General features: G+C 33.9%; 1 protein-coding gene across 1 annotated transcript in view; it reads right to left on the reverse strand.

Moving 5' to 3' along the window:
- LOC105368915 (uncharacterized) overlaps positions 1 to 15,421 on the reverse strand; it is an 18,668-nt gene that overhangs the window by 1,153 nt on the left and 2,094 nt on the right. The window contains exons 2-4 of the mRNA XM_011508096.1: positions 8,651 to 8,907; positions 5,196 to 5,270; positions 4,606 to 4,819 (exon numbers count right to left, since the gene is read on the reverse strand). Of these exons, the coding sequence (XP_011506398.1) occupies positions 4,606 to 4,819; positions 5,196 to 5,270; positions 8,651 to 8,907 (546 nt within the window). The remainder of the gene's footprint in view (positions 1 to 4,605; positions 4,820 to 5,195; positions 5,271 to 8,650; positions 8,908 to 15,421) is intronic.

Here is a 15,421-nt window from a genome sequence, read left to right on the forward strand (position 1 = left end):
GTGAAATGTGGTAGTACATTATTTACGAACTATATAAAGTATATTAAGAAACATCGTTATCTTTGATATAGAGTTTGCAATAATTTATAGCTGCTCTTATCAACACTGAATAATGATAGAAGAAACACGTAAACACGCATCGTTATGCATACTTTATTGATACTGGCTGATGTTGAGTAACGAGCGTTGTATCGATATCCATATACATTAATATGGTTACGGTAAAAAAGAAAGAAAAGAAAAGGAAGAAGTGAATTTTAATGGGAAATTAATTTAATCTCTGATCTTTTTATAATTTTCATAATTCGTCGTCAAACAATTTATTATTAACAATAAACATGAAATTATTACGGATATCATAAAATTAAAGTATTTTTTTTTTTTTTTTTTTTTTTTTTTTTTTTTTTTCCTAAGTTTCATATTCTATACAATAAATACTTTAATAGATGATGTGTTGGTGCAACAAAGTTAGAATGTGATCTTTCTAATTTATTAATTCTCTTTCATTAATAAGTAAGCATCAATGCCGCAAAACTTTATAAAAATACAAATACTAAATACATTTATCATTTGTCATTGTCAGAGTTCATTCAAACTTCCAAATCGATCATCCAACGATAAAATTAATATTTATAGTTCGTACGAAAATAAGCTATTTAATAAGAGAGTAGTTGAGTTATATTAATATATAAATTTAAAATCCAATTGGGAATTAGTAAGATGATTAATTATAATTCATTGTATTCATATTTACATGCACAAGATAATTCATAAAAGTACTTTATATATATATATATTTTTTTTTTTATTTGATTTATTGCTTTGATACTAGATTATACAATTTTATAAAACAAATTAATTTTAATAAATAGTTATTTTATATACAATTACTTTTCAAATATTATACACAGAATGTTTAAATAACATTTTTATTACTTTTTATTACATCATTCTCATTGAATGTTTCGCTCAATTTTAAAAATTTCATTAAATTAAAAATGCAATAAACCAATTAAAAAAAAAAAAAATAAAAATAAATAAATAAATAAATACAACCAAAAAATCAATTTTACGCGTCACAGTGGGCTCGAATGTAATTTAACAATGATCTTAATAATTAAATGTTGAGGAATTTTGTATGTTTTCAATAATTGTGTAAAGATATATTTAGGCTATATTTGAAAGAAAATTTAATGATATTATTTGAGAAAGTATATTTAACTAGAAAATATAGCGATAGATATAGACTAAACATATTATAATGCTCGATTAATAATTAAGGATATAATCTATAGGACAAATAATTTGAAATATCCGTTGAATATTAAAATATTAAAATTATATATCACGAGATAGTTTATAATAGTTTAGTTTGATTTTGATAAACGAAAAGATAATAATAAATTTATTATTTTATGCTATCAATTACTCATGATTCGTTGATATGTATGTAATTAACGAAGCGTAATTAAATAACGTAAGTCGAATTAGGAGATAATTGTTGCTTGAAATTATATTATTATTTCAACACATTTCGCCTTTTAACACGCATCGCATTAATTTAATATATTCAACAAATTTACGCCGATGTGAATTTATTTGATAAAATCAGGAGCCTTCTCAGTTGTCAAAGTAGTATAATAAAAGAGATTTTGGTGCTGAGTTACTTTTAGTTGTATATTTATGAAGCTTTTGATCGATGATCGATGTGGATGGATTCACAAAGACGGATCATTGTCAATTTTATATTAGGAGAGCTCATTGTCATAATTGAGATTTTGAAGATCGATCTTTGCTTAGACGTACAACCTGTTTATGATAATGTGATTATATAATAAATTACGTTATTATCCGTTGGTTAGATGTAACGATAACGATATTTTACGAAGAAAACACATGAAAGTGTAAGGAATTCGAAATTTTGCTTTAAAAATACCGTGAATATTGAAATTTGCATATATTTTTTCGAGTCGTTATCAAAATCACGTCGAAATCTTACACAACCACGAAATATATCACATACGTGATAGGCTGTGTGCTATCTAAGCTGTCTGCTACTTAAAGCTGCGAAATTACAAATTTAATGTAGGAATTCATGATTTTGCATTGTATCGTGTATTATGCGTCCAATCTCTTGTCACACATTAAGTAAAATAAATATATAATTATTTTTATTTGACGAGCCAATTTAATTTTTATATTTTTAATTGGACTAATTATGTGTTTAGCCGCTGCCTTAATGAGATTGTCGCGTTATAATGACGTGGGATTGATGGCATCGCGCGAAAGCTTATTCTTTGAATGGAGCAGCGAGATATAGGCAAAGCCGAGAAAATGGAAAATGGAAAATGAAAAGCGGCGAGAAAGTAAAACTCGAGCGTACACGACTAGTCGAGATTAATACATACAGCTTGAAAAATATAGAGAATCGATAAATCCTCAGCGTCCAACGTAGCTTACATCATCATCGTCATCATCATTTTCCAAGGTCGAGGGCGCGATTCACTTTACGTAATTGGGCACGCGAGACCTTTTTTTTTTTCTGCTAATGTGTACGTCTGTCAAAATGGCCACGCGACTTTGTACTTTATGCCTGGCGTTTGAGGCTCGTCGTTGGGAGATTGATTTGGAAAAGGGAATGAAAAACACCAAGTTTTCATGCAAGCACGAAGCGGTGCTCAAGTTTTTTACTAACGAAAGCCGAGTCTGAGTTTATTTCGGCACGAGGCACGTTTTCGCGAGTCTTTGAAATTAACTTTTTATACTTATTTTGGGTGAACGTACTATCGCGAAGGAGGTATCTTGGATACGCAACATTACAAATTTTTCACAAATTGTATAATCAATTTGCCGTTAAAACGATTAATTATTAATAATACAATGTCATAATAATGCACTTTAGACAAATATAATTTATTTACATCGGCGTTCTATTATTAATGTTTAATTTAATTGTAATATATATCGACTTTCTGTAAAAATAAATTTCATTTTATCTTCTGATACGAGTTACGTCTCTAGATATTTTTTATCACAATATATATTTAAGAGGCATCCTATCATTGAAAATTCGATATAATAATATTCATAAATTATGAAACGATTTGTAATTTAATTATGTTGGCGGCATCGAGTGGAATAAAATAATATTAATAGATTTTAGCGGACGATATCGTATTGTACACGCATACACGGATTGAAATGTAGTTTGCTGTATATGATAAAAGTAAGGATTTTCTTTTAGTTTAGAAATTTAAATGATTTAGATGTGATTATTTCATCATTTAAAAAGTCGTGTACGAATAACGTAAAACTAGCCGTACGTGCCTTTTCTTTTGTTTTGTTCAAAATTTTTCCATCGTTATATTGAAAAATGTACTACTTTACGTATTATGTGCAATAATTATATAAAATTTTTGTCATTTTTATAATGTTAAATTTATAATTGTCATTATATCGGAAAAATTACGTTATTATGTTGTTTAATTAATCGATTATGTAAGCATACGCACGAATTTATATTATCAGTGAAATTGAAATGAATAATTGTATGTCCAAATTACCATTTATCACTAATATACCTTTACCAATACGTTCAACACACATTAAACATTTATTATATAATATTAGAAAACTATTTATACAGCCTATCATAAATATAATATGATTAATTAAATCGAATTATGATAAGTAAATCGAAAGTATGGAAGTTAATTGCATTTGCACGTTGCATCGCGCGTACTTGTGCCTAAGATAAATTATTGCTAAATTATATTAAATTTGAGTGTATCGTGAAAGTGAAGAGTGTGTGTGTGTGTGTGTGTGTGTGCGCGCGCCCGCGCGCGCGCGCGTGTGTAAAAAATTATTATTTTCCAGAAGTTTAGTTGAATTTTTGCGGAAATCTCTTTATTATTAAAATTCAATAATTATAACTCGAATAATGGAGAGCTTAATAATATAACAGCAAATGATAAAATCCAACCGACCGACCGACCGACCGACCGACCGACCGACTGACGCGACTATTTATAATTTTAATAATAAAATACAACATTTTGAATTATAAACGACATTTTTAAAAGTATACACGCGCTTCTAGTAGTCAATTATTCACTCTAAGAAAAATCAATACTTGTAGTGTGGGAGATGATCGATAGGACATATCCGATTACACATTTCCTCCTTATCTCCGAATCAACGCTGCAGTTACTCTAAATATTACAGTTCGCATAAATAAACTTATTATTACCGTTAACATAAGTTATTAAATGAAAATCATAACGCACTCACCACGAGTAGAGATATTTAATGTTGAAATTTATTCTACGAACGAAATACTCTCACGAAACTATTAAAGTTTTTCTAATATTCCTGTGACGAAGACCAAGTGAACGTGCACTCCCGCCCCACACTAAGTCGACGAGATGGACGTTTATACGCACGATAAAACTGTAAATTACGAATTACGATTGATTTGCAGATGTAAGAGAAAACGATGAGTGGAGATATAATCGTTAATATAAACCTCGTTGATGACGAAATCGCATTGCTAGCTCGACCGTTGCTTCGTCATCTCATAATTTACGGGATTTCGTAGAGTCTCACCTCTGATTTCCATCGAATCCTCGTTCTTGGGCTGATCTTCCAGGGTACGATGTAGTAACGTCGCGTTGGGCGAGAGGCCACCACAGTCCTGGCGACTTTGAGACTGCTGAGGGAAGCTAAAGGTGGGGCTGCGCGACCAGGAGGCGGGCGGCGGACTCCTTACCAAGTGTTCGTGTACCTGGGCGAGAGTCAGCGGGTCCGTGTCTCCAAATTCCTGGGAGGTCGTGAGACGGGGCAAGAGTTAGTCATTAGCGTCGGTATGATGTGCGAGCGAGACTCGTAAGGCTAAGTTGACGGTTTGTATTAGCGCCTCCGTTACGTGTGTATTTTGTTGTTAGGCAACGAATTTATTACCGAGACACGTCCACTCGTAAAATGAATTCGTAAAATAATTCGAATTATTAGGTAGGTTGTTGTTGTTAAAATGTGCTCATTATTTGTACGAATGGAATATATCGATTAGTAGTACACACTAGTAGTACACAAGGCGAAAGGAAAGTGCGAGGAAGAAAACAAAAAACAAACAAAACAAAAAAAAACCTTTTTTTACCCGGGTAAGACTCATACTCTATTAATAACATTTTACTTACCTGTGACATAAGGATGGCGTCATCGGATTCCGATTCTTCTGCCGATTCTATAAGGCTTTCTTTACTCGCTAAAACCTGAAATTTGTTATCATTCTTAATACAAAAATTCCAACATCTCATTTCCATTTTGTTGCCCAACTATTTGTCATTATTAGATATTAATAAACTCGATTATTAAATAGGCATTACGAATTTTAGAGACATTTCAAATTAATTCCCAAAATGTCTTACGACGACCGTTCGACGAAAAGAAAAAATTGAATAAACAAACGAAGCTCAAAAAGAGAGAAAGAAGAGGAAAAAGAAAAGTCCGTCTCAAAAAAGTCAAACATTAACGTAATTAAATAATGAGCCGGTTCTCGGCTCACCCTTATGGACATGTTTAACGTGATTTAACATGCCATTGAATGACCAGTCCGAGTCCTTTAGTACCGAAGCCTTTTCAAGGCCTCTTTCCATGCTTTCGAATCATTGGGTTTAGCATTGCGTTAGTGGATTAACTCGGCTGCTCGGAATACAAAATGAAAAAGAAAAGAGCTAATCGACACTCGGAAGCCGCGTTGGTAGTTTGCTTAATTTCTGTTGTTGTTTTTCTTTCTTTTTCTTTTTTCTTTTTTTTTCTTTGTTCTCTCCCCCCCCCCCCCCCCCCCATGGGGCTTTCCATTAAGTTTGACTAATCAAAAGTACAACGAGAAATTAGCACACGGGCAATCTTGTCATAAATAATACGATTTGAATTCCCATTGGAATTGGCTTTTGGCGAACATGTTGCGAATATGCTGGATAAAATCACTTCTATTATTACACAATGACTCTCGACGTTCAAGAGTGGCATGTTTTTGAATCTCGGCATTGAAAAAAAAGTTTTCGTCTTTATGAAGGTCTATATTGATGAATCGATGCACTGATGCATTGATGCGATTGTATAATTGGACCTTGAGCATTTACTTTGTCGAGTAGAGTATCGTTGATTATAAGAGAGAAAGAAAGAATACCCGGAATTTCATATTGGCATTGTTGTAAAGATAAAGAGCTGCGCCAACAATTGTATATGTTGCTTAAATCTCGCCAGTAGCCTTGTTATTATTATTATTATTATTATTATTATTATTATTATTATTATTGTTATCGTTGTTGTTATTATTATTATTATTGTTGTTGTTGTTGTTGTTGTTATTATTATTAGCTGATTCGCCTGTGTAGGCAGAAATAAAATGAAAGACCAAGAATCACGAGGGTTAAGAAATAAGTGACTATTTTGTATTATTCTTGATAATGTTACGAGTATAATGGAAAATAAGGGGCACTTAGTGAACGAACGGAGCTAATAGCTCTTAAAATTTTCAATCCCTTAATTGAAATGATTTTACAAATTGTCTTCTTTTTAAACTAATGTGATATGCATTCGATGCCGGCAATTCAATAATTATTAATGAAACTATACATCCCTGGGAGTTTTTCTATTCTGAATTAAAGTACTAACTGAGCATTAAAGTGAAGGATAGTTGTCTTGCATAAACTGCAATAAACATAAGCAATGTTTAGGAAAAAAATTGTAATGACAATGAATTGCCCGATTATAACTTTTTTATTTATTTTTTTTTTTTTTATTTTTATAGAAAAAGGAAAAGAAATCTATTTTGAATAGAATGGACATTTAATACGACATTGTCATAAATTTCTCATAGGAGTTTGTGTTATTTTAGGAATTGATAATCGTAATTTTTGTTCGACCATTAGCTTAATTTACTTTTTAATATATCGAGTAGACCGAGCGATGACATATATTATGAGAGCGATGAAAATGAATATACTACTACTACGTCTCTTGTATATGTACATACACACTTTACCCTTGATAAATATTAAAATATGGATGGACAGTTAAATGACACTAATGCATATTCAATTACTTCAATGTATTTATAAAAGAAATCCCTTTGAGTAAGAAAAATGGTTAAAATTTCATATCCCATCCCCATTGATGCATATTAATCCATACGAACTTTTTAATCTAATGGGAGTGCGCTTAATAATCATTTTAATCACTCCGATATTACCTAGATGAAGATGTTAACTACAATAGAATTTTAACTAATGTGTAGTTTCCTGCGCTACACAGTTCAAGTAGGTTAATTAAATTCTTCATCAACTTTGTACATAAATTTTTTATGTAATCGTTAAAATAAGGAATTAAATGTTTGTAGACCTGGCCGTTTCCTCATATAATATCACATGCCAATCAACTCATTTGCAATGAGTTCTTAAAAACATTTACAATTATAATTTTCTGTTTCTCAATAACGCGAGCAATTGATAATAAATATCCGTCGAGTATGTTCTGTTGAATATTTGTATAAATGATAATATTAATTATACGTTTCATATATATATATATATATATATATATATATATATATATATATTATTGGTTTTAAAATATATCAAACTTCATTCGACGTGATCGAGAACTTAAGATTCGAACGGAATAAGTCAAAAACAATAACCGCGCGTAGGCTTAGCATCCTTTTGCATTTTTCAAATTTCACGAAATATATAAATACGTGATAATATCTTAAGTGATGGAAATATCTTTAACTACATCCACATTTTCACCTAACGATCTCAGAATTTTAAATGCAATACCACTGCTTAGTCGTAACGAATAGTTTCGCTTTATTATTAAAGTCCATAATGCAGCTTCGATGGATTCTCTTGCCGCTAAGCAATTTGTTAAATTAGAAAGTAAACGACACCTGGCAACTGCAGTATTATCATTATTTTTATCGTAAATTATCACGACACTCTTGAGCAAAATAGTTTTGATAGTCGAACGTCTTTTCCAGGTCGAAGACGACTTTGTCGAACAGTGAGAATATCGTGTCAATGTAAAGGTAATTAATTCATTATTCGTTAAAAAAAAAAAAAAAAAAAAAAAAAAAAAAAAAAATCTTTGCTTACAATCGAAAGGAAGTAGCTTCAGCTTCAAGTATTTTATCGTAAAGCTTATTTGATTTTGATCGAGTAACGGTATATTGAAAATGCTTGGTGGAAAATTCGTGGGACAAACCTTACGCCTAGCAGTGGAAGATAATGTCGTGAGAGAGAGAGAGAGAGAGAGAGAGAGAGTTTTGAGAATTTTACTCAACCGTCTATATAAAAGTGGAATGTTAAGTGACACTTACGTGGTATTGGCGTGGTATAGTACATTTAGTAAATATTTCACCACCCAAGTCTTAAAAGGTGCCACGAGCCCAGCCTCAGCATCATAAATTTCAGTCGTTCGATCGCTTCCCTTGGCAAGTGCTGGCGATATGGTAAACGATAATTAAAGGAGAATCGCCGGGCTCGTTGTCGACCAGAAAGGAAAAGAAAAAAGAAAAAAAAGCTCCGACCTAATACACATCTCGCCCAAACCCCCGGCGCTTATTCAAATGATACGAAAGGAGACTCGCCTGTAAGAAGGGGTTGTCCTGACGGCTGAGTCTGAGCGCCTCCATGTCCTGGTCGATGTTCCTGGTCCTGCCTGGCGTAAGCGTGAGGATGGAGTGGGAGGGCGAGGCTCGCCTGCAAGCCACGACCGCCTCGACCGCGGCGACGCTTAGCGTTGAGGGGATCCTCGAGACGCTGGCGTGGAAAGGATCTTCGGTACCGGGCTCCTGGGGACCTCCGGAACGAGGACGACAGCCCGAGCTCGTACCGCCTCCGCAGGCTGAAAAAACGATGGTCGTGAAATCCAGCTTTGGCTGGACTCGAGATTTGCGCGAGCGGGAACTTTCAGCGCCCCCGATGACTATTCGCTATTGATTTTTTTTTTTTCGGGCCGAGTGGTTAGAAAATAAATGGCTTCGATCTTCGAATCCACCGATTCCAATGACATTTCCTTTCCTCGCCGAGCGCGGCCGCCGTTTCACGTATGCGCAAGTGTGCGTTTGGCCGTGTGGCCGCGCGAGTGTGTGCGCAAACGAGCGAGCGACTGGCGCGGCTAGGCTAGTCTTAATTATAAATTGAACTTTCCCACGATCAGAAATCATGGATCGCATTGGATTTGGGTCACGAAATTAATTTCCTTCTCAATAGTCGACTGTGTCTGGCTTATATTATAACTGACTCACTGCTTTTGAATGGTAAAAGTCAATTGATAATGTTATGTATTTAGTGTTCCATTTCAATATAGTGCATAATTTATAATATTTATGAGAATTTATCCGCATGTGTGTGCAATATTGAGCATTTTATTTATGAAACTAAGCTAATGCAATCGATACGATATTAAAAAATTTGTTAGATAATTTTTGCCGACAATTTTTATTAAGCGTCTCACCACTACTTAGTCAAATTAATTTTCAACTCTAAGTGCAATTTTTTATTTTTCATTTTTTCAATACTAAAGCTCTACGTTACGATACATTGTTACGTACGATAAAACTGAATTGAAAGAACAAAAAACAAAAACAAAAACAAAAAACCAAAACGAACACCAAAATGAGAAGAATTTTTTTAGAAAATTATTTAGCCCACGAGTGTTTATTGTAAAAGACGATAAATGTCCGAGGAATGGAAATTTTTCATGCTCAGAGAACTCGGAGCATCGGAAAATCTTCCAAAAACGGTATTCCTAATCGTAAAGGACAATACATTGATCGATACTTCCAAAAAAGAAATCATTATACCCTTCGATGCAGAGAATTTTAAGTTTTTTTCCTCTACTTCATACAAAATAGTCTTTAAAACTCTTTATCTAAAATTTTTTATTACTAATTTTCACATTTTCATTTTTCATGGCATCATTCTTTCGTAATACCTTACTCTCTTCTAACAGTACCTCGTGCTGCTCACCATTATAAATTCAACTAAAAACATCAACATTAAAGGATAAATTAAAATATTTTACTCGAGTTAGCTCGCGGTTTTTCAAAATCTCATCTCTTTCCTCCACGAGTGCACATGTTTTCCTTTAAATTTAAGAGGGCAAATTTTTAAGCATCGCAGAACGGCGTAAAAATTGCAGTTTAAATTTTTCAAAAGTGAAACGTCGATGCCTCGATCCAATACTCGTACAATTATTTTCAACATAAAACAGCAAGGCCTACGTTCGTGTAAATGAAACGTATGAATCTATAATTGGTTTCAGGCATGCGAGCGTGATAAAGAAGGAAGAGAGAGAGAGAGAGAGAGAGAGAGAGAGAGAGTGCGACCAAGCAATCGATGAAAACTATCATAATTTCATCGTTAGAATTTGTTCGGCTTTGAATTTCATTTACATAGAAAAATAATAAATGTCAGCCAATTAGATGTTTGAGAATTATACGATTAAAAAGAAAATCCGTGACAATAATTCATGAAAATGCCAATGCACAGTTTTCCCATACAATATTATTTCCGTATTGGCCGTGCGATTAATTAATTCGGGAGCATGCTCCCAGTTTTCAAAATAGACAACAATGTATAATTGTATTTTGCTCGACCAATTTACAATAAACATACATTGAGAATTCATTATTATAAATATAAAGGGAAATTGATTAATTTTATAAACGTGCCACAACCGAAGACTTTGTGGTTCGATAGTCGTGGCTTCGTTGTACGTTTATCAACAATGGCGAGCAAATAGACTCTTGCCAATCACGTGGCCGAGAATTTTTAAATTCTTTGCCATTCTCTTAGGACGCAAAATGCTAGTCAGGATGAATTTTTGAAATTTTCAAATACTAAGCTAAAAAAAAGCTAATTACAATTAGCATTCACGATTGCCAAGTACAAGCGCAAAACACAATCTCCGGCAAGAAAAATTCTGGATAATCGTTGTGGGCAAGCGCAGCCCGAGGGAAATTGCCGATATTCTTTGGCATACGATAATTAATGTAAGCAGAGACTTAACGAGCTTCCCGAGTTAATTCCTTATTATCCGTGCGGCAGGCGAAAGTCAAAATTACATCAGCGTACGAGGAGGGCACAAAGTTTCGTCCAAGTGTCGGTGCATCGCTTCCTTTGTAAGGGCATTCGATCAAGCTTTCTCGCTTACTCCGGAGCGTGGTATCGGGCTGTGGCTGGGGCTGGGGCTGGGGCTGGGGGGGGGGGGGGGGAGCTAGGGAGTAAGCGATTGGTGGGGGAGGCGACAAGGGCGTATGCACGAGCCGTACGCATGAATTAATTGACACGAAGGGCTCCGTGCGATAGAAAGGTCGGGGCACGAAGGACACTACTCGGCCACGGAGGGACGGCGACGGTCGACGCCAGGAGATAAGCGCGCCCGAGGTGAAGGGCGAAAGATGAAGGTGGTTACGACTGTCAGGGGAGCCCTCGGCGAACGTTCGCGTCACCTCGCGTGCATCCCGTTCGGTGTCTCCTTCGCTTGTATGGGAAAGCCGACGATGTTCCTTGGCGACTTTCGTGTCCTATCATCATGGAATCGCGACGGTCAAAAATAGCGTTGCTGATACACTTTCGTGCTTCCTCGTAAGTTGAGTCGGATAATGTAGCGTTAGGAATAATCCATGTGGTAAGTAAGCATATCCAACCGTTTAATAAAGTGGCCGAATGCGATTCGTTACGCTTCACCATCCAAAAACATTCCCCAGGCGAACGTTATTTGCTTTATCATGAAATTCACTAGAATATCACTAGGTCAGTCACTAGCCTCTATGCTGTTGCTGTTGTTATTATCATTAGGGGTTGGCTTTGTTGTGTGTCGTATTTTATTTCGATAGTTGAAAGTTTTCGAATTAGAAAACTAAAGTGGTAAGGTTTGTATTGTCATAAGCTGTAAATTGAAATGGAAATGGAAAATAAAACGTGGAGCTATAAAGTTTAAATCTTTCAAAGTGCGTATGATAGATTGAAAAGACTTATTTTGATTATCGTCGCCTCGACTTGTCCGATTAAATTGTCAAGACGATAATTTTCAGCTAATCCTTAAATTTACGCATTATAATTGGAAGGCAAAAGGCAAAAGTACATTGTGAGGACAATGAAACTATGCGAAAGATAAAGTGTTTGCACATGCATTTCAGTATTTTTATTATTCAAATTTTTATTGCAATGAAATATTGACGCATTGAAACAACGATAAAACGAAAAAGAAAAAGAAAATGAAATATTCTTATTCTTATATGAAAAAAAAAAAAAAAAAATTGTATAAAATCTCAATACTTTAATTATTTGGTAAGAGACTATTTGAGAAAAAAAAAAACTTCGGCAAGCATGAGAAATATTAAGCTGAAATTAGTTTGAATAAAATGTGGCTTCGAGCGAGGCAGGTTTGATTTGATACGAATCTGAAGTTCGCTTAAATGCCCCAAACTATTGCATTTTTTTTAAGAGATCCTTTAAGAATTTCGTAATTATTGAATTAAGAAAATATTGTTAAGCGAGATGGTAAATATTTGTTTGAGAAAAGAAATTATGAGTATTTCATTTGTTCTTCTTCTTCTTCTTCTTCTTCTTCTTCTTCTTCTGTCAATTTTATTTTACGATATATAGACGCGACACGCAAAACGAATGTCATTAAATATACACAAAGAGCGGCGAAGATTAAAGCGATAAAAGCCGCCTTTATTACCATGAATCGTAAACGTTCGATCTCGTTTTGTTAAAATTTCCAATCGTTGTCTCCGTCGTATTGCCGTATGTGTACGTGCCGTTAAGGTCACCGAATTAATAATGAAATAATCCTTTAGAATTTTCATGATTTCGATTGTACGGTAAATGCGACGCTTCATTGAATTACAAAATTCTGCTGGCAACGTGAAAATCTATTACAACTGCATGCGATCCCGACATTACTTATCCATACTTTTACGCCTTGTATTTCAAGTATGTAAAATTGATTCCCTTTCGGTACTCTAACTGCTTTCCTTCAAGGTCATGCGATTTTAAACGAATAAGTATCATAAATGACGTATGTGCGCCAGCGCGCCCGAAGTAAGTCACTGTTAATTGATGTACAGTGCCATTATCGGTTTATTTATACAATTCAACATAGCGCTAATGATAAAATAAAATTAAAATCTGCTTTACTAACTGGACCCTTATTTATTTTAGTTACGAGGACCGTGAAAGCATTGTAAACAATGTGTTTTCTCCATTTGCCACGAGAAAGTTATTATCTTCGAGACAATTAATTAAAAATCAGAAATTACAATTCTAACCGAGGCAATTGAATTAATACAATAATAACCTATGCGTAATAATGGCGTTTCGTAAATTTTTGTCTTTTTTCTCAAAACAAAAGAAAAACAACACGAAAAAAAACAAAAAAAAAAAAAACAAAAAAAAAAGGCTACACGTATTATTATTTTTAATCGTCATTAGAACAAACGGAATTCCGGTTGAATATATTTTGATTATTATAACAATTTATTTAGCGACGCGTGCGCATTAAAAAAATGTGATAATCCGATGCTTTTAGAATGCTTTTTTACCGTCTTCGATACTTGCACAATACTTTAAAAATTTTTTCGGTAAGCTTCGAAGCGAAAATCCTCGCTCGTTTTACAATTTACAAATTCACGAACAAACGCACTTAGCAGGCAATGTAAAATCTTAGAAGGCATCAACTCGTTCATAATAGAAATGAAATATTATTTTTTATTAAGGTACTTTATTTATATCGATGAACGCCTGTCGTAAATGCACGGGGCAAGTACGCATCATAAATTTTCGAATAAATGCGCACGATTCTCGAAAATCGATTTGGCTGAATTTTCATGTGCAACGTTACCCTTTCATTCCCATAAACAATAAAAATATATAAATATGACGCTCAACGTAATATCCTTCAGGAAGTCTCATCGTCGTACGTGAGACTTTACCTACATGCGACTTTATAGGTTTAGGGTAGCTCATATTTACATAAACTTTCGAGTAAGTAATTACGAATTTTCAGCGGCTTGTCTCTCGCAACAATTTTGTGTACTCGACTTGACCTTGGCGTTCGATTATCGAATATAATATTGAAATAAGATGTCGCAAGTGTTGAGTTGATCGAGCCATTTGGGCAGATAAAGACAAACTTCCCTAACGATATTATTGTTCTGGGTAGCCGAGCTTTATCGACAAATTTACCGTCAAGCTGCTGAAACGTCGTTATGCCTATTGTTTTCACATCAATCGCAGACATTTTCAGATAAACATTACATCCGCGACATAATGACAATTGCAAAATTATCAACGATAAGACATTGGTTATGATCACAGATGGGCAATCGTTGTCATTTTTCTCTTGTCTCAGTTTTCTCAGCCGAATAGTCGAATAAAAATATACGAGAAAATAATTGATTGTTTGTGATTTTTTAATTTTACGTTATTTGATTACGTTAATTGGCCAATTGAGCATATGTTTTTCCTTCGTGCGAGAGTTAATTATCGACATCGATCTTTTAAACTAAAAATTTCCCAACGGACTTCCACGAATCCTCATTACTAATGACATTTATCATTATACGAAATTAACAATAACCATCTCGTTGTAAATTTAATACAAATTTCTCTCCATTTGAAAATTCATAATGGATTAGAACACGTAAGATACATTAAACCGCGTAATGTATAAGTACTTACTTTCTCACTAATCTTAATTTATTTGAAATTTTATTAATAAGTTTGTCGATAAATTGGATGAAAAGAGTACGTGAGTCTTGTAGTTTTATAAATTAAAAAGCCAAGCATATTCGCTATCGAGGATATAAAGGTAAATTAAAATCGAGAAAATATATAAAAACTAACGAAGGGACAAAAGTTACGGAGAAATTGTAAACATTCGACACTGTAATTCCGATACTCTAATTTGGGGGGTCGGGGGGACGGGGGGACCGGGAGGACCGGGAGGACCGGGGGGGGGGGGGAAAAAAAAAAAAAAAAAAAAAAAAGAAAAAAACACGACAACAACTAGAAAATGAAAACTATAAAAATAGACGACATTGTTCACGATAATTGACAGTCTTCCTTTTCTCTTTGCATTTCTTTTGTTTCGCAATTCTTACGCACATTTCCTTTTGTACTTTCCTCGTTCCCAAATAGTACTGGTATTCCCCAACACTATTCTTAATCCATGTCCCTTTTTTTTTTCTTTTTTTTTCCATTATATTGCAAAAGCACGCTACGACGAGCCGCTTATTATACATAAATGTTTAGAATAACTTCAAAATCGTACTTGTTATACTTATTTATATATATATATATATATATATATATATATATATATATATATATTTATTCAATAAAAA

The sequence above is a fragment of the Ceratosolen solmsi genome, unplaced genomic scaffold (assembly GCF_000503995.2).
Source record: "Ceratosolen solmsi marchali unplaced genomic scaffold, CerSol_1.0 scaffold10, whole genome shotgun sequence".
NCBI lineage: Eukaryota > Metazoa > Arthropoda > Insecta > Hymenoptera > Agaonidae > Ceratosolen > Ceratosolen solmsi.